Source organism: Xiphias gladius, chromosome 15, assembly GCF_016859285.1.
Source record: "Xiphias gladius isolate SHS-SW01 ecotype Sanya breed wild chromosome 15, ASM1685928v1, whole genome shotgun sequence".
NCBI lineage: Eukaryota > Metazoa > Chordata > Actinopteri > Istiophoriformes > Xiphiidae > Xiphias > Xiphias gladius.
This window is the reverse complement of record NC_053414.1, coordinates 3,232,980-3,260,556: the sequence shown is the minus strand read 5'-3', so window position 1 is coordinate 3,260,556 and position 27,577 is coordinate 3,232,980. Positions and strand designations below refer to the sequence as shown.

The window sequence follows — 27,577 nt, the reverse complement described above, 5'->3', positions numbered from 1 at the left end:
TTTATTTTGACAATTTTAGCCGGAAGTAACACAACTTCTCGTTATGCTAATTTGACACCGAAGTGAAGGCTGGTGGAAAAAACTTCTCCAGACGTGCACCATTTTCAGACGATGACCCCGGTTCTGTGAGGGGAGTCAGTGCTGTACATATCCGTGCGAGGGTCTTCAGACACCGGTCTGCTCAAGCCAACGGCCCGCTCTGTTTTTTTACAGCCACTGTTAGCCTGCGGATGCTAACTTCAGTTAGCCTGAAGCTACCGTCGCTAGCTTCCAACTCGCCACAGAGCAGGAGGACGAGCTGAGCAGGACAGAATTCCTGCTGATTTTTCTCCGCTTTAATTGTCCCACCGGTTCGCCGCCAGCACAGTGAGTGATGTGGAGAGTAACTCTACAAGCGTCCGGTGTTTTGCTGTTGGCCTGGTTCTTCGGGAACTTTGTTCTGGGTTGGTTTCAACAGAATAACGTCAAACCCCAAACGCAGCACAGCGAGCATCCGAGCGGAGCAGCAGACAGCCCGGACCAGAGCTGCCTCTGCCATGTGAGTAACCTCCACACAGTGCTTGTTTAAACCTGAGGCCAGAACGGGTTTTATCACGGTTTTATAAGATCTTTGTCCAGCTTCGAGCGCGGCAACACGACACAACCGTCTCCATTGAGGAAATCTTCTAGCACTTTCTACTGTCATCTTAATGTGACGTCACCGCGCGTGTGCGTGTGTGTGTTTGTGTGAAAATCACATTATTACTTTTTTATTTTTATCTTGAGCTATAACATAAAGGTTAGTCTCTATACTGAAGCAGGAAACGACAGACATTGTCGGCAAATGGCTCAATGCCAAGTTCTGTTTTTGCTTTTCGTTTAATTTCATGAAAACCGTTGACACGTCAAATTAAACGTAAACATTACACGATTTTTTATGATTTCTATATAAAATAACGTTTCCAATTCAACTGCGTCACTGAAGGCGATGCGCGACTTCGCCGCTGCTTACTGTAAGTCATTTCCGTCTGTTCAAATAAACATTTTTACACGTTTGAACTCAGACACAGATTCCGATCAGAGCCGAGCTGATGTTTTTCCCATTACCGAGTAGAAAAGCGTGGTGTACTCTGATTGGCTACGGCAGAGCTCCCGTCACCTGCCTTCTCACGGGAGCTGTAGTCTTTTGCTCCACAGCCTGCGAGCGCTCCTAACGGCCTCAGAGCCTGCACAGGACTTCAAACTGGTAGGCGCCGGCAGAGGGGCCGGGCTGTGTTTGACAGCTGGTTGTTTGGAGGCGGGGCGCCCGGGCGAGCATGGGGCTGGAGGTCTGTAGTGACAGCTCAGCCCACAGACAGAGCTGCTGCTGCCGCCGCTGCTGCTGCCGCTGCTACTGCTGAGACACAGGGGCTCCAAGGAGGAGGAGAAGTTTTAATCCGAAGGAGCTGAAATAGAAAACTGAAGTAGCAGGATGCTGAGGGGAATCTGCCTCCTCCTGCCTTTCCTAGCGCTCGGTGGACTGCTGCACTCAGAGGTCAGCTGTGGTGTGGTTTTTGTCGTGTGTTTTGTATCATAGTGAGACTTTCCAGGTGTTCCTGAAGGTCCGTGAGCAGTTGGAGGCAATTTTTCTGCAATGCCAGAAAAAAGATTTTAGATAAGTAGGAGAGAACAGGGCCATATCAGTGTCTTTCATATTTTAGCTCCTACCGCTCATCACGTAAACTCGAGTATCCAAAACTGGCTCCATATGTTTGGTCTTATCTTGATCCGATAATTTAACTTTGGGTTTGTTGGTATAAAAAATGGTTTATTTAAGGCATAAAAAAGGGGCAGTTCTGTGTAATTTTTTAAAAAGAATTTCCATGGTAGTTGTCTGAAAAGAACAGCATAATTTGGCAATAATTATTGGTAAAATCAGAACGTCTCTGAGAGAAAATCTCAATCAAAACTCAACTCAGTATTCATTTATTATTCAGTTTTTTTTATTGGGAACTTAATTCATCACATTTACGTTGAATGCTATGTTTGCCCCTTGACCAATATTGCATTTTTGTGTGTTCAGTTGACCTGATGACAACACCTACTTGGAAATAATTAATTGGAAGTGTAGCAACTGAACCCTGCGCCTATTTTCCCCCTGAAGAGTGTCACCTTACCTGTTTGTTTTTTTTCCCCTGGAAACTCCCTCGGACATTATTAGGAAGTAACAGACCCATAAGATTAAAAAACCAAAATGTTGTAATTTAGTACCGCGTTATAACTCCGGTTTTGAGTTGGCACTTGATTTGAAAAAATTAAAAAGCATCAGTAGGTAGTGTAGAAAGTTTTTGATTGGTCTGCCTACAGGCAGCCGCTGGCTTCCGTTGAAAATGGTTTTCAATAATGTAAAGGCAAGTTACAATATTTACCCACATGTAAAAACACTGATATGATCGTTTTACATTTCAGAGCTGGTGAAACAGCACTCGAGCTTTTTGTATGTCTGTGTATGCAAATAGCAAACGCAAAAGAGGCACGTAGAATAGCGAAGCTCAGGTAGTAAAAACCCGCCAATGATCAGACAAACAGACCATACATAACCCTCAGAGACCAGACTTTGAATTACTGCTCGGTAATACATAAGCTATTGTGTTATAAGTTGTTCTTTCAAGGCACGTTTCAATATATAAGGTGCATTTCTAAGCAAAAACTGAATATCTTTGGGTTTTGGACAGTTGGTCCCGTTCACCTGGTGTTGGAGAAAATAAATAATGAATCAGTTGCAGCCCTAATTTACATGAGCACACTGCACTCTGTCAAGCACAAAACTCCTTAAACACATCCAGATTTAAAAAGGCACCCTGAGCCGTGTTTGTGTTCAGAGCAGATGAGCTGACCACACCCTTGTCGCCGTTTTCCAAGCCAGTTAAACCAGATGCTTACAGTGGATGAAGACTACGGGTAATGGTTGGTTACCTGCTATTTGCTTAATAAGACAATCCAAAGCCTCCTCACTACAAGCTGCAGGTGTTAATGCCCTACCTTTGATACCTTCCTCTGTTTACTGAAGTTATTAATGTTCTCAGGTTCACATTCGGGCTCTTCAGTTGCCCCTCAGGTCAAACACATTTGTCGTAATTTAGCGCGTCAGCGGCTGAACGCAGAGGTGCAGTTTGCGGTGATCAGATGGAGGTCTGGATTCTGGATGACCTGTATGGGCTCAGGTGACGGCGCGCTGTGCGTCCTCTCACAGCGGTGGTGGATGTATTATGTATGGAAGTGCAGGTAGGTGGTGGTTTGTCTGTCTGCTGGCCTCCTGCCGTGAAAACAGGACGGGTGGAAGTGGAGGCTCAGCCGTCAGTGGTGGAGCTGTGAACCACCATGTTACTAACGCAGCGTGTTGCGGATCAATGTGCTCTGTAGAGGTACTACGGACAAAGCTTAATTTACACATTTAATTAGCACAATTATGCAAGAAGGTGTGGTACAATGTGCTTCACAAAACAGGCAAAAAAAAGACGTCTGCAATAAAGAGACAACAGAAAAGAGAGATTTGAAAACAAAGAAAACAAATAGTAAATAAAAAACGAGTACAACAACAGTGAGTGTCTTTAGTTCCACCGTGTTAGCATGAGACAGCTTGGAGCTTTATTGGGTCAGTTTGTGACCCCAACAAACCTTTAGACTATGCCTCTAAACAGCTCTGTCCACACTAACCTGAGGAGAAGTCTAATCGGCTAATCAGCCTACAGATCTGGAAAAAAAATAAAAAATCACATATTCACTTCACGTGTACAGATTTTTCTTTGAGGAATTTATTGACTGCCTAGGTAGTCAGAGCTGTATGAAGTGATGACAATTGATAGAATAATAATAATAATTATTATTATAATAGTACCAATATTAATATCTTTATTTGAATAGCACTTTGTCAAACACAACGGTAACGAAGTGCGTCACTGGATTAAAACAAGAGAACATTGTCAGGCTCAAATAACCTCAAAAGGCTACACTTATATTACGATACATACAATAGTATAGTACAGTGCTGATTTATCGACTTCAGTCTTAACTTTGATTTCATTTAATCAACATGATATTTTATATCCAGGAGTGCTGCAGCAGTAACACTTTAAGTCCCCTTATGTAGCATTTTATGAGCCGTATACAAACATTTAATAAATGGTTAATTACGCACTATGAGATTTTTGAGTTTTTATTAATGTTCAGTATTTGTTCTAACTTCTCCTTCGGAGACATATTTTATAATTTTCCAGCTGTGTTTTACTGTAACATCATTCATTATCTGCAGCCTTCACTTATGGGTGTCCACAGGAGGAACTATAGTTGATAACCCATACATTGATAAACACTTGTTACAACTACATTAGAGTTGTGTCACAAGACGTTTATTATGACATTTATATGCTTCTTATGAATGCTAAGTGGGGGAACTGTGTTGCTGCTGATTATTTTCACAATTAAGCATCCGTTACTCTTAATGGTTTATTTCTTTTGTTTTTTATTTGGTGATTTTTTTTTTTTAAAGAAAAAGTAAATATAAATATGAGAAAAGCTAAGTAGGTCAGAGTTCATTTCAAAATGAAACGGGCTGTTATCTTTCCAATAAAAACCCCATAGATAACTTATTTAATTACAGTTGCAGTGTCTGGCCTCGCTTCTGTATCGTGGTTGGCTCGACATTATCTGCACTCGCATCTTACGTGCACTATTTAAATGCACCTACTGTCAGTGGCATCCATAGAAGCCGTTCTCAGCTATTTTATTAACTGAGATAAATGAGAGAGACAAAACAAACAGCTGCAGGATAGAAAACTCACGAAACCCAATGAGACAGAAGACACACACTGGAAAAATGTGCCAATCACTGGCTAAGCATCTAAATTTAGTTTGGGTTATTATTCGGTTGTCTGTAGCCTGCGACGTCAAGGTTCTCATCGTGCAGTGAAACCCCCTTTTCTCTCTGCTCTGCTTCAGCTCACAGGAGTCCTGGACGACTGCTTCTGTGACGTCGAAAGCATCGATGTCTTCAACAACTTCAAGATTTACCCTCGCATGAAGAAGCTGACAGAGAGAGACTACTTCAGATACTACAGGGTAAGAGCTGCTGCTTCACTGAAAATACGGTATCTCTCACTGTACTGGTGAATAAAAGAGTGAAGTATTTGTATGCATCTCATGTAATGTCTTAGTGTTTAGTCTGTGGTAAAGTTTGTTCTTTTTTATTTGAAGGGACTCTGGTGCACAATGAGCAGCTCATTTTCATTTTCGTTCTCTTTTTTTATCACCTTCTATAAGTGGAAATGTTTTCTCAGCCGTAAACAACGATGTTATTTACTGTAAACTTCACTGATCGGTTTCTTCTAGTAGCAAGATAAACAATAACATTTGGACGCGTGTGCACATGCAGTCTGGGGGAAAATCAGTTTAAATCGCTCCTCTACTTTTAAACAAATGTGAATGTACAAGCAGTGTTCCTTAGCAGTCCCATTCACTACCAGGTTCCCCGCCATCCTTGTAAAACAGTTCCAACTTTTCATTTCCTACTGTCACACATTTTACTTCTTGAATGACGATATTTATGTCCTTCAGTTGGATACAGAGGAGTTAGTTCCCGTGACAGTGACTGCTGGTCTAAACAGCACTTTGGACAGGACACTCCCTGATATTCAGGTTCACGCTGATCTTAAACCAAGAAGCTGTCAGCAGTCCGTGTAAGTGCTTTGAGTCTCACTGCAGGAAATGGAGAAAGCAGACATAATGTAAAATAGTACAGCAGTTGTAGCATTTATAGATTTTTAAAAATATTTTTCCTTAGAGTCAGTTACAAGGCTGTTACGAAACAGGAAGGATTAGTGATGTGTTTATGATATATTGTGAGTCCATGAACATACACGGTAAGACAGACGTTTGCGGTGAGTACTTAAACTACCGTGTTAAAATGGAATTACAGCCTATGGGGACGTTTATATCCTAAATTTTGTATTTTTGGTCAAAGGCTCCCCTTCAGATTCCTGAGGAGCCTTTGACCAAAAAGACTAGCCACTCTGTTGATCTTTTATGAGCCGTTACAAGACACCGATCACCCCTTATTTTTTTCAAATGTGAAAAATTAAACAGAGTGGTGATTCCTCTTCCAAAAAACCGTCTTCGGCGTGTGTAAAAAATGTAAAAAAAAGTACAGACACAGGAATTCAGAGAGCACGTCAGCCGGACAGCAGTCAAGATTTCTTTTTGTTGTGTCACACCACAGCATTAATGTTAATTAGCCACAGCTGAGCTAAATTTGACAGTTGTCATTTTAGCTGTGAGATCAGGAGACATGTAAATCATGTAAGTTGTGTTTAAAATCTCTCCTCCTGCAGTTTGACAATAACCGTCGTTCAAATCCTGATTTCAGTATAAAAACAATTCATCGTTAAGCGCTAGCCTAGAGTATAAAATCTCAGCAACCGTTGGCTGGTTTGCTATCAAGTTTGGTTCACAAATTCTTTGCCCCCAGCCAGTGATACCCCATGACTTTGATCTGTGGGCTCTTCCCCTAGCGCCACCAGCAGGTCAAAATTTGCACTCGTCCAGATCTTCAGTTGATGGCAAGATACCGAAGGATACTGAACGAACGATACTAAAACTAATGACTTCAGATGTACCTTGAGATTATTTCTAATGTAAAATGCTAAACATTAGCATGTTAACACAGGCTGACATATTGTACCGTATGCCACATGTGATCCACCCATCACCTCAAAAACTGGGTGGTGGATCACAGGTCACTTCACATGTCAGGTCCTTGTCCTTACAACTGCTGCTCATACCTGGTTTGTTTCTTGATGACTGTTCTATGTTTAGTATTTAATCCTAAAAATATAATAAGAGAAACTACCATTACTCCATAAGGACATTTTTTCTGTCTTTTCTCCAGGTGAACTTAAAGCGTCCTTGTCCTTTCTGGCCTGATGACGGACACTGCTCCATCAAAGACTGTCATGTGGAGCCCTGTCCTGAGGTCAGCGGTCAACCACACTCACTAATAATAATAATAATAATAATAATAATAATAATAATACACAGGGGTGTTTTGAAAACAACTCTGTTTTCACAACTCTAAACTAATTGACACCGTGTCACAGAAGTTGTCAGTGTGGCTGCGTTTTTGTTCAAAAAGACGACCAAAAAGTCGAGTGGAAACTTTGCAAACAGCAGTTTGCATATCACAGCTCCACAGCCAACATTGCAGATCATCTAAAAATGGTAGGCTAACGTGTCTGTGTTAGGATGCTCCGTAGACTTTCCTGTTTGACGCTTGAGGCTTTGAGTGAATATTCCTCAGTAGATGTTGTGCTGGAATCACCAGTTGATGTAGTTCTGTTTTCAGAAATAACATGAATAAGGGCAGGTGCACGCTGGTCGGCTCGGAGTCTGTTGTTATCATTTCAGTATAAAATAATTGGGTTAAAAAGATTGAATATGCTGCAAATACTAGCTTTTTATGTTTATTTATAATTCATTTAGGCTAATAAAGCTACCAGGTAGGGTGCATTCAGTGCGCTGTGTGCGGTTTAGTTCATCTAGAGATAACGTGCGGATTTTTTCTTTCCCGCAACCCATTGATTGGTTGAAGAGTAGGTACGATTTCCGTCGACCAAGATTTTCTTTGGTTGACTGCAAATAACAATAACAACAATAACAGTTTATGTAATAGAGCCCGTTTCAAGGAAGAAGCCTAAAGTGCTTTCCAGCGTTAAGAAAATAAAGACAGTGACAGGAAATGTTAAGTAAACATAGCTTTTAGCCTGTTTAGACTGGATTTTTATATTTACGGTAGATATTAAACAAGACTTACTTTTATCTAACACCTGTTTAATCAGTTTTTAAGGCACTGATTAACTTAATAAAATAGTCTTTATACAGTTTTCAGATGGATGATTTAGGGCTCATTTATTTTGCTGTTTAGATAAAGTAATCACTTATTAATTCTTTGTATGTTTGTTGATCTTTGTCGTGTTTTACAGAGTAAGATCCCTGTTGGCATCAAGTCTGGGAACTACAACAAGGTGAGGCCAGCTGACAAAGTTCATATTGAATTGAAAACGCAAATGTTGGCTTTGACACCACTTTAAAACATTTTTTTCTTCTCTTAGATAGAAACACTGGTGATTATGCAAAAATATACCATTGGTCAACTACCAGTGTGCACTTGTCTGTGGTGAATATGAGCCTCAGTCCAAATCTCAGTACACATGAAGGCAACTATTGGTCCCTCATCAGGGTGGTGACTGAGGCTGTTTCCTTTTATATACAATGCAGTTCTGCTGTTTTTCTCTTACTGTCCACAAATCCCATCTCATTTCTGTGTCTCTCAGCTCTGAGCTCATTGGTTCCTACCGAAGACATAAATCTCTAAAAATACCTCACAAATATATGGTTTCATTTTTCTACAAGAGGTTCAGTCATTTTTCCTAAAACAGCTGCTCACTGTAGTTTTTAGTCAAACAAACATTAGGGAACAGTGCATTTGTTGGGGACTATTTTCAGGAGCGGATTAATCCACATCTGGTGCTGTGGGGCAGCAGGACTCTGTGTGTGTGTGCGTGTGCGTGTGCGTGTGTGTGTGTGTGTGTGTGTGTGTGTGTGTGTGTGTGTGTGTGTGTGTGTGTGAGTGTGTGTGACTGAGTCTTACTAAACTACAGTGTGTGTGTTCATGGTGATGAAGGAACGTGTCCCCCAGAGCAACAGTGTGAATCACTGATGTGTTGTTATAGTTTTCTCTGGCTCAGAGGAATCAGATCTATCAGGCTGTACCTGTTCATCTCTGGACATCCAGTCCTGTTAACTTGCTTAATGGAGTTAAGGAACAGCTGCATTTGCCCCAGCACTTTCTGTCTCATCAGCTAATTCACTAAAGCGCACGTACACACACGCACGCTGTAAACTCTGGGACCACTCAGCTTATCTCCTCTGATGGTTTCCATGTAGACAATCCGGACCGACTGTTTGCCAGCTCTTGGCTCGCAGCCTGATGTTTGTCTTGTAATGAACCAGACGTGTTTGGACATCTGCACTTGTCTCAGTCAAGGTCGAATCTGTTTCACTGACCGTCAGCTGGGAAACCCAGCAGCTACTGTTAGAACCAGTGGGAGGGATTAAATAAACATGAAAATGTGCCACCTCAGTAGTGTGTGAGGAAAGTCTCGGACTACAGGAGCTTAAAATCCTAAACAACCCATGTGGAACTCGACAGGTTAACAGTGACGTAAGCATGAGGCTTAAAGTGATACTTCACCTGAAATCTGTATTTTGATAATCAAACGCTCTACCTGGGTAGGGTCGACAAGCGGCTGTGAAAGTTTGTAGTTTCCTTACTGACAGAGGCTTCAGTCGGCTTTGATTCACGCTGATTACAAATGATTTCAAAGGACTATAAGAGCGTGTTGGTTGTTTCCTGCTTGTGGTTTCATTGCGCTCGGTCAGTCAGTAATGCAACTGAGTGAAGAGACTTTGTGGAAAAGAAGTGAAATCTAATGTGCCGTTAACCCCTCATTATCTATTGTGGACACAGTGGCTGCTGTTCAACACAGGTTACATAATCTCCCTTTTAACATGTGACCTCAACAACCTCTCTTCTTTTGTTAAATTTAGGAAAGGTTTATATCTCCTCATACATGTTTAAACTAAAATCCCGTCTTCATTCTCAAATGAGGAAACAGAGGGAGTTCACGCCTGAACCAAAATGGTTTTTGAACAAGCACGAACATTTTGTAACATACATCCACATTTTAAAGACATTTTGGGAAATACATTCAATCGCTTTCTTTCAGGGAGTCAGATGTTCAGATTGATACCATTCTCACGAGTACAGGTAAATTAAGCTACAACCAGCAGCTGGTTAGCTTAGTTTAGCATACAGACTGGAATTAAGGGGAAACAGCTGGCCTGGCTCTGTCCAGCGGTAACAAATAAAAGTCCACCCTCCAGAACATTTAAAGACGACTAATTACCACGTTATATCCAGTTTGTTTAAATAAATAAAAAAATTATGTGAGAACAACCTGTTGTGGTGTTACAGGGAAGGGGGGCAACGTCATGGTGCAAGGCAACCAGCTTTAGAGGTGCTAGTTGGGGATTTTGTTAGCTTCAGGCAGAGCCAGGCTAGCTGTTTCCCCCCGTTTCCAGTCTTTAATCTAAGCTAAGCTAAGGTAACCCGCTTTATCTTCATACTGAACAGACAGATCTTAGCGGCATCAATCTTTTAATCTAGCTCTCAGGAAGGAAGCGAATCAGCGTGTAAGTTCTCAAAATGTCGACCTGTTCCCTGACCTACTTTTGGCCAGGGGGGACGTTTTTTGAGAAAGCATCGTTGTGTTGGTGCAAGACATGAGAGGTGTGATTTAGGATGTTTGTTTCTCTGTTAAGTATATCATTACAATAAAACTTTGAAATGGGAAGAAAAATATGCTAGGAACCAGTGGCTCCTCACACTTCACTGATCTACGGGGGCGGATAAATTCAAAGATGATATGAAATCTGTATAGAGATCACAGTATTATTATTAGCACGACATACTAACAGTCTCCCGTCCTTCCATCCTTCTCTCTCTCCAGTACTCCCATGCAGCGAATACGATGTCAGACATGACAGAGTGTGAGCAGGCCAAAGAGCTGGGCGCCATCAACAGCACCCTGAGGTGAGATCACAGACCTCCTTCCGGTCTGTTTTATCTGCTGGCTGCAGACACTCTCACTCTGTCAGCTGCAGCAGCTCATTTTCAACATGCAAAGCAGCTTCAGCGGCTGACAGTAAGCAGGTTAAATATTTACCAGCGTCTGACTGGCAGCTTCTGGTATTTTCCCACTGTTCAAAACCAGAAGCGGCAGCAGAATGACTTTCACTGCACCGCTGTCGTTTGAAATGTGCAGGGTCAAGTTAATACGGTACAAGCAGTAGAATCTGATAAAAGAATACGCAAACCACACATAAATTTATGCAGATTAAAACAAAGATTATACGACACTCATGATATCAAAAACCTGCTCAACTCGCTCGACTGTAAAGTCTAAAAATGACCTCAGAGTGAACAAGCCAGGAAAAACAAATAGACTTCAAATATCTTGACTATTACCCACTGTTTACAGTCACATAGTATCACACCGGGGCTGTGAGATGAAACCTGGAGGTACTTTATTTGTTTTCCACATTATGCAGTTTTTTGCACTGTTACAAGTATTTCTTGACATGTTTCAACGTGATGGCCGGTGAAATGGGAAAATTTCTGAGTCAGTTTTTATGTGGAAGTACGTCCTCTATTTCTGATCTTGCACCAAAGTGTAAATTTGTAAATCATCTCCTGATCAGTGATCAATAAGCAGATGGTAGCTGTGGATCTCTGACCTTTAATTAAACCTCAAAATTCAGATTTAAGTCTTCAATCCAGTCGTTGTTAGAGGTGTTATTTATTTATATGATGACGTGCCAAGGTTATAAATGCTGTCTGATCACTGATACATTAATCCTGGATCCTCCATGACAGTGGCTGTTGGCTTTTGGTGTTCTTATTAAATCTAATTCTTTACTGCTACAAAGTCAGGTTCCCCTCTGCAATCTGTTATGCTATGTCCTTATTTTTTGCCATATATACAATATTACGGTGTGTAATTTCCATATTTAACGTGGCCACAATCTCAAATAATGAGGTAAATGTACTGTATGTAAAAGTAATCTCTGTGAGAGACAAGCTCAGACAGCTCTGAACGCTAGGTTTCCACCGGTTCATTCTACGTCCGTGGCGAGCCGCAGTCATGGATTTCTTTATACAGCTGTCCGCTCCAAGCACAGCTCGTTCTCCCAAACAAGTCTACTTGAGTAGGATTATAGGTATTTAAAGTACTCCAGCAAACAGATAACCGACGGTTCAGGTTTACCACACAGTTGTTTGGCGACAGCAGAATAGCATTTTACCAACAACATTAGCATCTCAATTTCCTGACAGCAGAGGTTTTCCATTTCACTCGGCATTTTAGCGCATTTCTTTTACGTACAACTTTTAACTGGGGCATATATAGAACTTTTTTTATTTACGGATTGTGATTGAAATACAAAATCTGAGCTTATATTGCCTATTTCAGTCAGAGGCTCAACTGAGGGGCTGCATAACAGGCAGTTTGAAAAACAAAAAAAATTGCTTTTTTTTTAAATTATTTTTTAACTGTGAATCAGGCAAAACTACTCCAGTGGAGTTCCTGAATAAAAATATAGAGCTGGAAATGAGCATGATAGGTCCCGTTTTAGTTTCTATTATTTCCTGTTTCAGTAGCCAGAGTAAAGAGGCGTTCGCTGACTGGGCGAGACATGACGACGCTCAGGACCACTTCTGTGAGCTGGATGGTGAGGATTTTTTCTGTTCACTTTAAGAACTTTAATCCAAAGCTATCTAAACAATTACTGTTTACATTTCCAGTGTGGTTATTCCTACTCCCCAGAGAATGAACCCTAATGATTCTGGTGACACTTTTGCTGACCTTTAATTGAACCATCAACATCAGAACAAATTTCCCTCCTGTGCACAGAAATATCCAAACCTAAGGGGCAAATTTCCATGTAATTTCCTGATCTCATTCCTTTAGATGTTAATAACCACATGACTTTCCTCTAGTGCCACCTTCAGGAGAAACTACATATTTTGCTCCACGACTAGTAAGGCTCTTAAAGTAGAGAAATCATAAATATGTTGTTTGTAAAGTTAGAGCCACAGACCACGAAGAGTGTTCACATTACAACAAGCTTGTTTACATGTGACAGTGTTTTCAGTCCGTTAAAGTCTAACTGTGTGTGTGTGTGTGTGCGTGTGTGTGCATGTCATGCGTGTGTGTGTGCGTGTGCGTGCGTGTCATGCGTGTGTGTGTGCGTGTGCGTGCTTGCATTAGATGAAACCTCTCCAGATGCAGAGTACGTGGATCTGCTGCTGAATCCGGAGCGATTCACTGGATATAAGGGTCCTTCAGCTTGGAGAGTCTGGAACAGCATCTATGAGGAAAACTGCTTCAAGTGAGACTGAGACGCAAAAATCCCACACATACGCACAAACACACACACACACACTATAGCTAGGTGACAATCAATGCTTCCATATAGTATTTTTTCTGAACTGTGTGCGGCTGATTATCTTCTGAGGGGAAAAAACATTACAACAGTTCAATAACTGATCTGTAACTCCAGAAAAACAGCGGTGAAGCATCATCAAACTACGATATCAACAAAAATCACAGATGAAACTTCAGAGTTTCGAAACTTTTCTCAGCTGCCACACACACACAGTATGGATAAATCAATCATCGGTTTACCTTATTACTCAGGTACTATTCGACTTCCGCTGATGAATTGATCTAGCCACACGTAACTCCCAGTATGAACACAGCTGATCCAGAACACAAGACTCTTCCTGGTTGTGTTCCTGTTGTTTACATTTGTTTTTATAAAACATAAAGATGTGTGTTTGATGTGAGTTCATGTCATTTTCTTTTTTATAGACGAATAAGTTAACTCAGAGGAAACAATATTTCCTTGGCTGTTGATCTTTATTGTATTTATTGCTTAACTGTGTCCACAATATACAAAATGCTACTATAAAACAAATGTCAAAGAAAAGACATAATCTGTGTATTTTTAGATATACGTGTATTTGTTATCAGAAACTTAAATTCATAATCTTCACCTGCATCCACATGAGAATACTGGACACTGAAATGGTCTTAAAAACACACACACACACACACACACACACACACACACACACACACACACACACACACACACACACACACACACACACACTTCCCACTGAATGTGAACCTGATTATTGTTTATTGTTATCATTAAATAAAAATCTGTTTTTGTGTCGACAGGCCCAGATCAGTGTACCGACCTCTGAACCCTCTGGCTCCCAGCAGAGGTGAGTCAGTAAAAGCTCAGTTGACAGTTTCTGTCAAGGTAAAGTAAACGGCAGCGGGGAAGAGGACCCTGATACAGACTCACAGGTTCAGCTGTAGGAGGTTCAGGTTCAGGTACGGATAAAAAATACGGGGTCAGGTTGAAGTGACCGGGACACAAAGGCATGTGGCCACATTGAAAATCAGTCAGGGGCCAGGTGGAAAAGGGCTAAATACTGAGGGAAATGAGGAATGAGCAGGTGACTGAGGGGGGGTCTGAGGGCGACTTGTGGATGGATGGAGAACGGCAGCGACTGTGAGGCTTCTTAGAAAATGCAGGGACCTGGGAGAGATGAGGAAAGCCAAGGAAGGACGGGCAGACTGACTGTATGGTCATGTTTCATCAGCTCGCACATTTCAGCAGACCAAACGTGGATCTTCATATATCCGGGAGGGTTGGCTAAATAACAGAAACACCTCTCTAGAATGCAGTGCAGTTCAACAGCAGCACAAACTGTAGCCTCAAATATTACCGTACAGTCGAATCCACACCTTTTTAAAACATTTTCAACGAAAACTAAAGGACAGTTGTATTAAATTGCATTCGTTTTAGCTGCGTGTACCTAAGAAACTGGCAAGTTTAGAGTGTGTTCAAAAAAAACACACGACTGTCAGAGGTATTACAAAAAATGACCCAAAAAAAATCCTTTGCTATAATAAATTCTCTAAGTGCTGTGTGAAGGCAACTGGACTTGCTTGAAGTTCTTGAGGACGTGTCGCCTCTCATCCGACGGGCTTCTTCAGTTCTGAACCACGACCTGGATGCCTGAGAATCTTCACAGACATATAGTTATAATCAAGTTTTTATATTAACCAATGTTTTGTTGATCATCCATGTCATCATTTAGTCTGTTAGTTAAGCATCTGTTACATCCCATCTGCTACCTCTCAAGGTTTATATAATACCCCTATTATGTCATTTCTATTTCCATCACAGCCTAAAAACCCTTCTGTACTAATTAGATGATCTTTTACTTTAATTTACCAAAACCCAGAGTAGGATTTTTTTTTTTTTTTTTTTTTTTTTAAAACTCATTAATCATCAGATTTCAGATTTTTCCTGTTTTTTTTTTTTTTGTTTGTTTGTTTTTTTACAATTCCTGATAAACAATATTTTTAGAAATGATTGTAGAATAACTTAACAGCTGAAATGTCTGCAGTGTTTTTTTTTTTTTATTTTTGCATCTCTTCATGTTTCTGTTGATTTATTTGTGTTTCCATGACTGAGAGGGTGTGTGTGTGTGTTTGTTTGTGTTTATGAATAGCATAGATCTAACAGAGCATTGTTCTCTCTCCTGTCTTTCTGTGTTCAGGAGACGACGATGGTGAGTAAAACAACACTGGCTCCACATGAATTTATTTTTAGTTGTGCTGTTTAAAAAAACAAAAACTGAGAGTCTCTTTTGATGTCGCTCACGTTGCAGGAGAAGGTTTCTACAATTGGCTCGAAGGTAGGCGCTACCTCATGTTTTTATCTTTCCGCTCACATATTTCTCTGTCTGTCACTAAAGGAATTGTTCTGACATTTTCTTCACTTTTGAGTTAACAAACAACTTCCTGTTTCCTTTTTTTTTTTTTAAAAACCAAACATTTGTTTCCTTTTAACCTTAGAGAGAGTTTCATCTCGGGTGAAGATAAGACTTTGACCAGTCAAGCACTCTTACGTTCTGATCTTATTTTAATGAACCTGAAGAAAAACTGTAGTTGTCATTAGTTTCATCCTTCTGTACATTCAGAAACAACCAGTCATTTTAAATTCTAAATCTCCAACATTATTCCTCGTGGACATTCAACTCCTGGCTGTAGAAGTACTATTTCTCAACCACGTCTGCTGAAAATATCGGTCACATTTCCTCATCCTGTGAAGTTCAGCATACAGAGCGAACCCTCTTATCTCCTCTCCTACTCCTCTGCAAGTGTTTTTGCAGACAGAAGGCTGCTGAAAGATGGCAGATAGTTCACTGGGTTCAAAGAGGCCAAAAAGCCCTCACAGTGAGCTGTCAGTCATCTGCTGTACAGCATGACATCTGCCGGTTCATCTTCGGATGAATCAGACCACAGCGACGATAGCTTGGTTCATTAAATAATATTAAACATTAAATAACACACATCTACAAATCTCAAATATGTCACAGTTAGGTTGGAGACTTCTTTGGGTTCTTGGTCACTGAAAAAAAGACTAAATTATCTTTAGGATCAGTCCAAGTCAAACTGCAATAAATAAATAAATACATTAAATAGATGAAAAATAATGAGAAAAAAATTTCCTACGAAGTAGCACAATTAAGTAGAAAGGTCGCTAGTTGTGGTGATAACTAATTTTATTTTTATGTGCTTCTTCAAAGACCCAAACATTAACTGTAAGGCAAGGAGTTTAGGAGTTTAAGGAGGCAATTCACAGTGCTTTACATAAAAAGCATTAAGGAAAGATATAAAAGAGAAACGGGGTAATATAAAAAGACATAAATAGGACTTTAAAAGAGTGAAACTAAATAGAGGAGACAAATAAGCTGAAATAGAATAATAACTGGAAAGCCTCAGATTCTGAAGCTCTTGATAAAAGAAGCTGAGGGACCTGACAACACAGTGTAGAAATACACAACTGGGAGCTCAGTGGTGCACAGCTCCATAGCAGAGGGACTCTGAAGTGAATGTAAATATACGCCTTAAAGGGTCAATTCACCATCAGAAACATTCACTATATCACTCAGTCCTACTGGGGTTTGGCATGCAGCTGCATTTTTCAGTGCAGTGAGCAATGTGAATAAAGTTCCATTCATCTCCGTTGTAATGAGGTTGAGGCAGATATAGCAAACAGACAGATATCTCCAAATGTGGAGAAATAAAAACCCAAACTCTCTGCATGAAAAGATACAAATGGAGGGAAGAATAAATGCTTTTAGTAATTTTGGGGAAATGAAGCTTTAAATAAAGCTTCTATAGAATTGCAATCTTCTGGATTCTTTAATTATTTTTGCTTGTGTCGATAAAACATGTTTTAGTTAACTCTCTCTTCACTGCTCACGCTCGTCTCTCCCTCTCTCCAGGTTTGTGTTTAGAGAAGCGAGTTTTTTACCGCCTCATCTCCGGCCTCCACAGCAGCATCAACATCCACCTGTGCGCCGAGTACCTGCTGGACGGTACGACCACCTAACCTGGAAAACAGTGAATCCCAATTCCTTTTATCCTAGCAAGCATTAAAACACTGAACACTGGAATTTCAAGGTTTTCATACCAAATATGGAGTACATCAGACTGTATGAATTTATATTATTTTTTAATGTCGCATTATAAATGACAATATTGTGTTATTTATTTTTATTTAACAGGAAAACAGTACCTGCTGTGAGCTTGATCCATGAAAATGAGCATAAAAAACAGCATGAAATTGAACAGGACAAAGAGTAAAGTAAAATTTACAGATACAAATTAATGAATAGAGACATTGTAGATATTAAAAAACTCTAAATACCAACAGGTAACATTAAAGAAGCAATATGTATCGACACCTTTACACCTGATAACAAAGTCCAGCCAAAATATTCATACAGAAACAAACTTGGACGTCCCACACTTCTCATAGACACTGCGCTTATGATTGCAGTTATTTAGTTGAAATTCCCTGTGTAAACATTTAAATTATAATATTCAACACTGTTAAATATTTTTTAATATTTAACAGTGTTGGCTCACGTAGTAACACGTTGTTGTTGGTGTTCGATCCCTCAGAGGGCTGGGGCCGGTCAGTGTGGGGCCCAAACATCCAGGAGTTTCGGCAGCGCTTCGACACGGCCGAGACAAAGGGCGAGGGCACGCGGCGTCTGAAGAACCTTTACTTCCTCTACCTGATCGAGCTGCGGGCGCTTTACAAGGTGGCTCCGTACTTCGAGCGAGCCTTCGTCAACCTGTACACCGGAAACGCTCAGGAGGACGGAGCCACCAAAGACCTGCTGCTGCAGATCTTCAGTGAGCTCAAGTAAGAAAGTCTCCTCCAAACGGGCCAAGGCTTTTAAATTAATTTCATCTTTTACAGGAGCAGACTGAACTTTGGTCAGACTGGCTGTAATTGGCCAACACCAGCCAAAATCTTCAGATGGTTCCAAAACGTTGAGCGAATAAAAAAATTTGGAATTTAGAGATATTTGAATAAAGTGTTGGACTCAGACAGTCCTGGTGGATCGCGGTGTTCAGGTCTGTCGGTCCAACACTTTGATAAATTTGACCTCTGGCTGAAATATCTCAACAGCTCAAGTATCTTATCTACTATATGTTGTGCTGGCGTCTACACGTACTGAAATGTCTGGTCTGGAATAAGGGATGGCATGTGATGATCTCCATGACCTTACGCTGGCACCAACCTCAACCACTTTGTTCGTGGATTTTACATTCTAGGTCTAAGCTTTTGCTTTAATTGAAATTATGTCACATTTTGATGTGAATTGATGTTTTTTATATAAATCAAACACCGAACAAGAGCAAAAGTAAAACACACATTCAGATTTTAAACGTGGACCTGGGTAAGATAAAGTGAGTGAACCACAATCACAACAGCTAATCTAAGCAGCTCCCAGGAGACGCCTGTTACTTTGCACAGGTGCATTAAAACACAGAAATGTCCTACAACCCCCGATTTGAAAGAGGCCATTTGTCACCTCAGAACAAAGTTGCTGTTAGACTAACAGCTCCCTCTGTCTTCCAGATCTTTCCCGATGCACTTCGATGAGAGGTCCATGTTCGCCGGACACAAAATGGAAGCCAAAACACTGAAGGTGAGAGCAAAAGCTTTAAAAGTGACTCGGCATACAGCTTGTCGTGTTACAGGGAGAGAGAAGAGTCGCTTTTTGTGGCTGACAACCAACATGGTTTGTTCTTTGTGGTTTTGACAGAGCAGAACCTTTGTTTGCTTTTCTGCTTCTTCTTAATGAGCAGGGAAGCAGAGGAGCCAGAAACGGGTGGACGTTTGATGTATTTGATCGGGAGCTGAACACCTTCGGTGTCAGCAGGACAAAAGTAGACTAACCCGCGGAAATACAGCTTTATGTATAACTGGTTTCACTCAGTGTTTGTGCATCGGTGGTGTAACCATACTCCATAACCTTTTTAGAAGATTCAGTAAATCAGTCACACCAGATTAACTCTCTTTTCATATATGAACGCTGCTTAATAAAATGTCTTCGTGACAAACAGAAACTCTGAACATAGTCGTGTCCTCTCGTTTATCCCTCAGGAGGAATTCCGCCTCCATTTTAAAAACATCTCCAGGATCATGGACTGTGTCGGCTGCAGTAAATGTCGATTGTGGGGAAAACTTCAGGTGAGTCACTTCGCTGTCTCACTGCGTGAATGTGTGTGTGCTGTGTGTTAGCTCTCACAGATTTTCTCCAAACTATGCTGCATTGTTTTCGGCGTTCCTTATTATTATTTTTAAATATTAATTACCCTGGTATAATCGCTTCGTGACTCCCAATCTCACTTCCAAGTGAGACATGGCCCTGGCAGCAGTGACTACACATAGTTACAGACATTATACTAGTCCAATCCACCCGTCCATGCCCATGCATACACACACACACACACTGCCCATACACGAGCACCATTCCCAGCTAAAAATGCACCGTTTAATATTCTGTAATAAGAATTTATTTAAGCAAACTAACAGAAATAACAACATTGATGCAAAATATGTAAAATCTATGAACTAAAATCGGTACCCAGTTAAATAATATAGACCTAACAGCATATTTAACAGGGCTTTTAAATGGGTGGTTTTAGAGTTTACTGCTTATTGCTTCTGTTTTGGTGCATTTGAAAAGGTAACATAAAAATTTAGTTCAGTTGTGGTGAAACAAATAAAATTCTTAAATGCCTGTTGTTAAGGCAGCCACCTTATGAGCCACTTCCAGACCCGTAAATCAACATCCACATCTTGAATGCGGTTGTTGTGATTCAAAGGTCTGTTGCTCTAATGAATGGCGTTTCTGTGACTGGACACACAGAGCGAGCCAATCAAAGCTTTTCGACGACGCAGCTAAAGTCGACTCACGTCACGAACAGGAATCCAAACATTCATGGCGACAAGTGCGGGGTAAAGTTTACACATCTAGTGAGGCTGCTACAAGTTGACAGCTCTCAGATCAGAACAATGTCTGTTGAAAGAATTAAAAACTGTTGTGTTTTCGCTGTTGCCATAACTGGGTAGATAAAGAACATTTTATTTAATGGCATGAAAAACTTCTGCACTGACCGAAAGGGATTTCAACTGGACGGTTAGGATAAAGCAGGCATAAAAAAGTATGGTACATTAAGTACATCACAGACATTTCTGTTGTATAAATATTGTTTCTCCGAACGAATCCCTTGTGTTTGTGTCGTCTGCAGACTCAGGGTCTGGGCACGGCTCTGAAGATCCTTTTCTCTGAGAAAGAGATCAAGAACCTCCCCGAACACAGCCCGTCTAAAGGCTTCCAGCTCACTCGACAGGAGATCGTGGCGTTGATGAACGGCTTTGCCAGGTACGTTCGCTGCTCCATGGAGCGTAAACTCCCGACAGGTGTCCGAGGAAGCCGTGACGGCCGAGAGGTTTAATATGAAAGGGCAGATGCACAAGAATACTGAATAACATAATAGACATTAAACGACTTTTTGAAATGTTTCTTTAGTCGTGATAGCAGTGTGGCTCTGTGGATGGCAGTGGCAGTTGGTCCAACACTTTGGTCCAGACTGAAATGTCTCAACAATGAGACCAACCATGAAATTTTTAATAGACGTTCATGATCCCCAGAGGATAAATTCCAATCACTTTGGTGATCCTCTGACGTTTTCTCTTGTGCCACTATGAGGTCAGATTTTTCTCTTATCCTGTGAAATATTTCAACATCCACTAGATGGGTTGCAACGTAATTTGGTTCAGACATCTGTCCCCCCTCAGGATGAATTGCAAAACTAGAGAGTATAAATTTCTAAAGTTAAAAAACAAAGAAGACTTGTAATTATTTTGATGGTCACCTGACTTTTTAATTTAGCGCCACCATTAGGTCAGAATTTTGATTTGTCCAGTACTTTGGTTTATGGCCAGACTGAGTAAATTCTTAAGTAATAGCCCAGGTCCAGCAAAAACAAACAAAGGCCGGTCGTTAATAAAGGTCAGGTAAAAAAAGAAATATATATATATATTAAGGGAGTTACCTGTAGCCTACTACTACAACAGCTCACGTGGTAAATTTAATGTAATGTCGAGTTCCACGTTACAGTCAACAATACTCTCAACGCCTCTGATGTTTTACACATTAAAAGCCTACCTACTAAAGGGAGGCTGCAAGTCTTTTTTTTAAATGTGAAAATTCAGGAAGTCTTGAGTTTCATTTATGGTAGCTTAACATTGTACGGGGAAAAAGGCAAAGAGGAGTGGCTGAAAAAATGAACGTTCTACCGAATTTGTCAGGACCGCAGGTGAACGTGGATAAGGTCTGGAGGAAGTATCAACTGGGGAAATTAAAAATAAATGATGGTCTACACAGTGATTGAATGTGAATGGAGGTCATGTTACCTGTTATTTGTCTCGGTCTCTCTCTCAGGTTGTCCACCAGTATACAACAACTCCACAATTTCCGCCTGCTGTTGAAGGAGAACAGGTAACAGGAGGGGACGCCTTACCCGGCCGGTAGGCGGCGCCGGCCCACCGCGAACTGCAATAGTCTAACCCTCACGGGGAGAAGGCCTTTTTTATGGACATCAGGATCAGCAGTAAAATTAAAAACACCCACTTCCCCCTTTTTTTCCGATAAATTTAATTTCCCCTCTATAACATCCTCCTCCTTCGTCTGGTAGATCATGAATGTTAACTCTTCTGCCTCCTCTTGCCTTGGTCAGAAACGTTTTTTTTTCTTCTCTGCTGTCAAACTTGTCAGTAAGTTACAAACTCTGACCCCTGCAACTTCAGTTAATTTGGTCTTTTTTGGAAAAGCGGCAGTTTGGTTGTGACATTTCGACAACCTGAAGGAAATAATCAGACGTTTGGAAGGACGTGATGCAACAGACCGAACCCTCAGCAACCAGACGGACTCGTGATGCCTGGGTGCAGATTAAACTGCATTCAACAGGAAGGGACTGAGTTTGAGTTAAAGCCGTCTGAGAAAATTTAAGTCACTTCACAGTTCATTTCTCCTCCTTTGCTAATCCCGCCCTCTGCTGACATCACATCCTGTTGGATTTTACATCCATGAACCTGATTCAGACCTTTACGGCTCCTCCGTAAGGATGTAGAAAGACTTTGTCCTGAGGTTGACTCGGTTCGTTTAGATGAAAGTGCGTCCGAACCGTCGGGACGCTGCTGCCTGTCTTGTTTTTATTTGTTCTTTCCTCTTCCTCCTCCTCTCAACGTCTCCTGTTGTTTGTTGCTCGTAGCCTGAGGATCTGGACTAATCTGCTCATGTTTACGATGTAAGGCCTATTTTATGTCAGCTTGTTGGAAGTTGCGTGTGTGTGTGTTTTGTATGGGAGGAGTTACCACCAGCCACGAAGCGGTGAGGTTTTGCTGCAGCTGATAAGAACGTAGCCGCCATGGATTAACTGGTCGCCTTTGACGCGTGTTGAGACCAGACAACAGTTGTGTCTGCCCGGTCGCTACATGCAGAGTCGATGACACCTGTTGAGCCGATCGGGGGGGGGGGGGTCACCAGTCAATAGTCAATCGCAGGGCTGGACCATAGAGGCAGACAACCATGCACTCTCACATTCACACCTACAGGTAGTTCGGGGTCGCCAGTTAACCTGCATGTCTCTGGACAGTGGGCGGAAACCAGAGAAAACCCGGTTGACTGTAACATGGTGAAAATGGCTGGTAGAGCTGCAACGATCTGCTGTCTAATCGATGAGTCAGTCGGCAAAAAATGAATCGGCAACTGTTTTGATAATCGAATAATCCTTTTGAGTCGTTACCTAAGAAGAAAAGTTTGGTTCCAGCTTCTCCAGTGTGATTATTTTCTGCTCTCTTTGGTCTTCTGCAGTTGTAAACAGAATATTTTAGGCTGTTGTTCGATCAATCGATTAATCAAGACAGTAATCGTCGGATTAATTGATAATGAAAATGACCATTGGTTGCAGCCCTAATGGCCGGTGAGTTGAAGATTCATCAGCTTTCTGCAAAAATAAGAGATTTTGGTTTCCAACATTTGCCCAACATCTCTTGAATCAATATAAATTTCTTTAGTAGAGCGGGGTTGAACTTCGGTAGAATCTCTGGTCAGCGTAGGTTTCTGTGTGGATTTTATGAACTTGAGAAGTTTTGCCGTGCGTACGACAAGTGTGAGCGAAGAGAGAAAAAGAAAACCAAATATGCTTTGTTTCCCACCAACGGAGCACACAAGCGACAGAAATCGAATTCGGATTACAGACGGAAAACTACCCGACCCAAAGATCTACCAAAGTGAATGAGCTCTGAAGCTGCAATAAAACCTGTTTGAAAGTAGAAACAAACAAAAAGGAAACGTGCATTAAATCAGACACATACATACAACAACATCTGAGGGAGGAGGGAGTCGATTTATTTATTTTTTCTCTTCTCTTCTAGCAAAGGAACCAAAAACAGTCTGGAGAGCTGGAACATTTTGACTGTGTGTGCGTGCGTGTGTGGATCAAGAGTTGCAGCTATAAAATAATGGACTATGACTTGATTCCATAGTTAAATAACCATCAACCAGATACCAGTAGAAGACTTTTGCTCTTTTGCGATAACTAACCAACAATTCTGTTTTTCCTTGGTTGAATGGATCATATTAGTGTGTGTGTCTCTCTGTCTGTCTGTTTGTCTCTCTGTTTCTCTGTCTGTCTCTGTCTCTCTCTCTGTTTGTTTCTCTGTCTGTTTCTCTAGCTGCTGATGTATATTATGTAAGATTGCTGCCTAGTTTAATCCGGCGTTGTGTTTGCTTCAGCCATTTTGTCTTAAAACACAACTTTAATGAAGACAGATTTATTCGGTTTCTCTAAACAGGAAAACTAGGAGTTGTTAAGATAGAGATGAGTTGTTGTTTCAGTATTTTCTTTCACGCTGTAAGTCCTGCTGTTCAGAGAGTCACAGACGGTTATGAGATGGAGTTTCCGTCAAGAGTGAAACTGAGGTTTAATAACTGCCCCTGGGATTAGAGGGTGGAGGACGGAGTTGTGGTGACACTGACTGTCCTGTTACCACAATGTTTCAGGAGACTGTGCTGCTGGAGTTTTGCGCAAACCCCACGTTTAGACCCAAACCAACAACGCACCAGTCCGTCTCTCAATCCTTTCTCAAATCTGAGTATTTTATTAGATGACTACTGCTATACTATACTGACACAACTACTATAAATGTCTCTCAGGCATGGAACCCAGACAGAAGTGAATACTGGTTCCAGAATGATACCGGACATCCTGCCCTAACTGGAAACCGAAATGTCAACCAATCAACTGTCTTTCTCAGTCTTAGTTCCCTTTCAAATTTTTTTTCTCTCAGCTCTGAGCTCATTGGTGTTTAAAAACACCTCACAAATATATGATAATATACTATCTATATCTATAGATATAGATCTATAGATATAGATATAGATCTATAGATATAGATAGATAGATAGATATATAATTTTTTTTAAAAACTACAGCTGCTCGCTGTAGTTTTTTATCAAACAAAAGGGAGGAAACAGTGACTTTGTTGGGGACTATTTTCAGCAGCGGATTAATGTGTGTGTGTTCATGGTGATGAAGGAACGTGTCCCCCAGAGCAACAGTGTGAATCACTGATGTGTTGTAATAGTTTTCTGTGGCTCAGAGGAATCAGATCTGTCAGGCTGTAGATACACACACACACACACACACACACACACAGTTCTGGTTGTAGGAGGCGCTCAGCGTTGGTTTGGCTCTGCACATGGGATTTGTTGACAAGAAGAAAAATATTGGAAGTCACTAAACCTGTACTTGAACAAGGCTTTTCCTCTAGACAGCTGCAACCGTTTTAGGAATTTTCTAGAGAGCAATATACTGAAACAGCCCAGAAATAAGGATCCCCAAGAGATGTGACTCTCATGATGAACCAGCAGATTTAAATGATTTCCCACCCTGTGATTAACACCTGTTACCGTCGTTAAGCAACGTCAAACAAGCAAAGGACCAGCAACACGTTTGCCATTAACCTGGGTGACGTCGTTAGCCCAAAAAACGGGTGTCGTGTCTGTGACGTCACCCGCGGGTTCCTAGAGCCTGGATTACCTGCTGCAACAGCCGCAGCTGAAGAAGCGGAACACTTCGAACAGCCTGAACCTCTCGAGATGAGACTTTTCTCCCTCGTGCTTCAGGAAGACCGCTGAAACTTTGTGAATCGAGGTCTATAGTTACGCAGCGGCCGTTAGAGGAACTGCAGCTTGGGAGACAGCTTTGGTTTTAAGTCGTGTGAGAAGACGGCGATCGTCTCGGCAGGTGGACGGACTGGTCTATGGGATTGTGTTTCGTTTTTTTTTTTCTTTTTACAGATTCAGTCGTCATTCCAGCCTAAATAGTTTGTCTGCTGGAAAGTAGGAATGGACCAAAGAATTTTAAGTTGCCTACGTTTAACTATGTGTCTTGTGTTTGTTATGATGCCCAGGAAGTGTTTATCTTTTACTCTATTGATTCTTTGATCACCTGAGCTGTGTAGTTTGGAGTCTATATGTTACGATCAGTCATGGCCTTCAAGATCAACACACACATGTAAGCTTTTTTTTTTTTCTGATCATACAGTGTAAGTAAGATTTAGGCTGACACATCACTTTCTTTTATTTTGGCTACTTAAAATCAAAAATGGAAAATATAAAATTACAACATTTAAAGTCATAATAAAAGTAAAACTCCAGCTTCTGCTTGGGCCTATCTCGTGCTTTAATGTTGCATCGGGGGGGGGGGTGAATGTGGTTAAAATTAAAGGTATAAATATCAGCCGCCAGCAACGTCAGTCCATAATCATCTGTGTGTTTCCTTCAAAAACTTCTGTCCATCAAACTCAGTCAGAAGCAGTTTATCTGGAGCTGAAGGTTTCTCTTTTTGTTCAATTTAAAACTTTTTTTTTTTGCCCCAAATGTAGTCTCCCAGGCAGACCCCCCCCCATCCCTAATCCCTACAGAGGCCTCTGCCTTCAGTGGGAGGTGTCAAATCTTAATCATGACATAGAGTTTCTGATTGGTGGAGCTTGTTATAGTCTGGGCAGAGGGAAGTAAAATCCCTCTGGGGCCCAGCAGCTCCTGCAGACTGAGGAGTCGCTGCTGTTCAGCACTGTGGTGAAGTTTCTTCCTCCTTTAGGTTTCAAGCTCATCTGATTTTTGTTATTTATTTATTTTTTTAAATGCAGAATTACAAATTTCTGAATTTCAATTCTGACCTTTTTCTCTTTTTTTCTTCTTTCCGAGCTACAATTGGCCCTCGGTTGCTAACTCAAACATTTTTGCCGCCTCTTCACAGTAAAAGCCCCCTAGTGGCACTCTGGCGTGTTTTGGTTTCATGAATATTTTTTTTTTACTTTTTCACATGAAAATTACTGCTGGGAATCCAAAAAGAGGCATGAAGCAAGGAGGTGCCGTTGTTAATATTTAGTTTTTATGATGTCAAAATAAAAAAAATCGTCAGAGGATTCCCATTTCAACATCATTAAATCACTTAATCTAATCAACAGTCAAAAAAAAGTACTGGACCGATTTGCACAGAACTTGGTGGAGGGAAGGAGCGTGGGCCGGAAAAGAACCCGTTAAACTCTGGGGAGGATCCAGATCGTTTGCTATGAAATTGAGTTTTTTTCCTCTGGAGTCTGGTGTATGTAATTGTTTCAGTACTAAAGGCTAATATTACTCAGGGTTTGTGGCCAGTATTTTAGAAATCCTGAAGTCATGAGTCCAAATTCCCCAGTTCAACTGCAACCCCGTAAGGAAGTTTTTGCCATCCACCAGAAAGTCTGTAAAGAGTTTTGATTCTTTCAAAACATTTTCTTTATTCATTTAACCGTGTTATTCCACTTTCTTGTTAATTTAGTTTCCTAAATGATGCTCTGCACATTCACCAGGAATATACAGTATTTCTGTATAATCGAGGTAGAGAAATACTAAACAGAAAACTTCAGTTTAAGTAAATTACTATTGTAATATTTTTATATTTGTAGTTTTGTTTTCTATTTTTAACCTAAAAACAGCCTGGAGTCTAAGAATCTGCCTTTAAAATCCCACAATATTTGTGTTTCTTTTTAAAATGTATAATCCTCCCGCCGTCGTCGACCGCGCCGCACTCAGCGGTAGCTACGGCCCTGCTTTTACTGTGAAGCAGCCGCGGGAAGTGATAGATTACCCACAGGGTTGTGGACGTGGAGATTTTTATTTATTCATTCCTTTTTTTCACCGTGCTTTTCTGTCGGCCGATGGGTTTGAAACGAACGAACCAGAGCTGGTGAGCGGAAAACGGGGGAGCTGCTGGAGATGGGAGCAGCGGTGAAGGCGGGAAAGTTCAGGGAAGCAGCTGCTGATTCCGTTAAATGTGAAGTTTGATCCTGACGCCTCACGAGCTCCGCAGAGAGGAAACAGTTCGTCCCAGCTTGTGCGACTGTGAGAGGGAAGGTGTGTGTTCGTACAAATAAA

The 27,577-nt window shown here is 41.1% G+C and overlaps 1 protein-coding gene across 4 annotated transcripts; it reads left to right on the top strand.

The window, feature by feature from the left end:
* The first annotated feature begins 25 nt into the window (after nt 1-25).
* Nucleotides 26-23,387, top strand: ero1b (endoplasmic reticulum oxidoreductase 1 beta). 4 transcript variants are annotated; one of them, XM_040145177.1, is made up of 17 exons: nt 26-366; nt 458-538; nt 4,957-5,076; nt 6,902-6,985; nt 7,992-8,033; nt 10,581-10,663; nt 12,287-12,360; nt 12,900-13,020; nt 13,878-13,924; nt 15,275-15,286; nt 15,386-15,412; nt 17,009-17,101; nt 17,691-17,937; nt 18,661-18,730; nt 19,189-19,275; nt 20,340-20,473; nt 21,536-23,387. In XM_040145177.1, exons 3-17 carry the CDS (start codon nt 5,035-5,037, stop codon nt 21,594-21,596), a joined length of 1,224 nt encoding a protein of 407 aa, XP_040001111.1. In that variant the 5' UTR covers nt 26-366; nt 458-538; nt 4,957-5,034; the 3' UTR covers nt 21,597-23,387. The 4 variants fall into 4 exon arrangements, with proteins under 4 accessions (XP_040001111.1, XP_040001109.1, XP_040001108.1 ...); XM_040145175.1 differs by having other exon boundaries at nt 26-538; nt 12,290-12,360; XM_040145174.1 differs by having other exon boundaries at nt 26-538.
* Nucleotides 23,388-27,577: the final 4,190 nt, after the last annotated feature.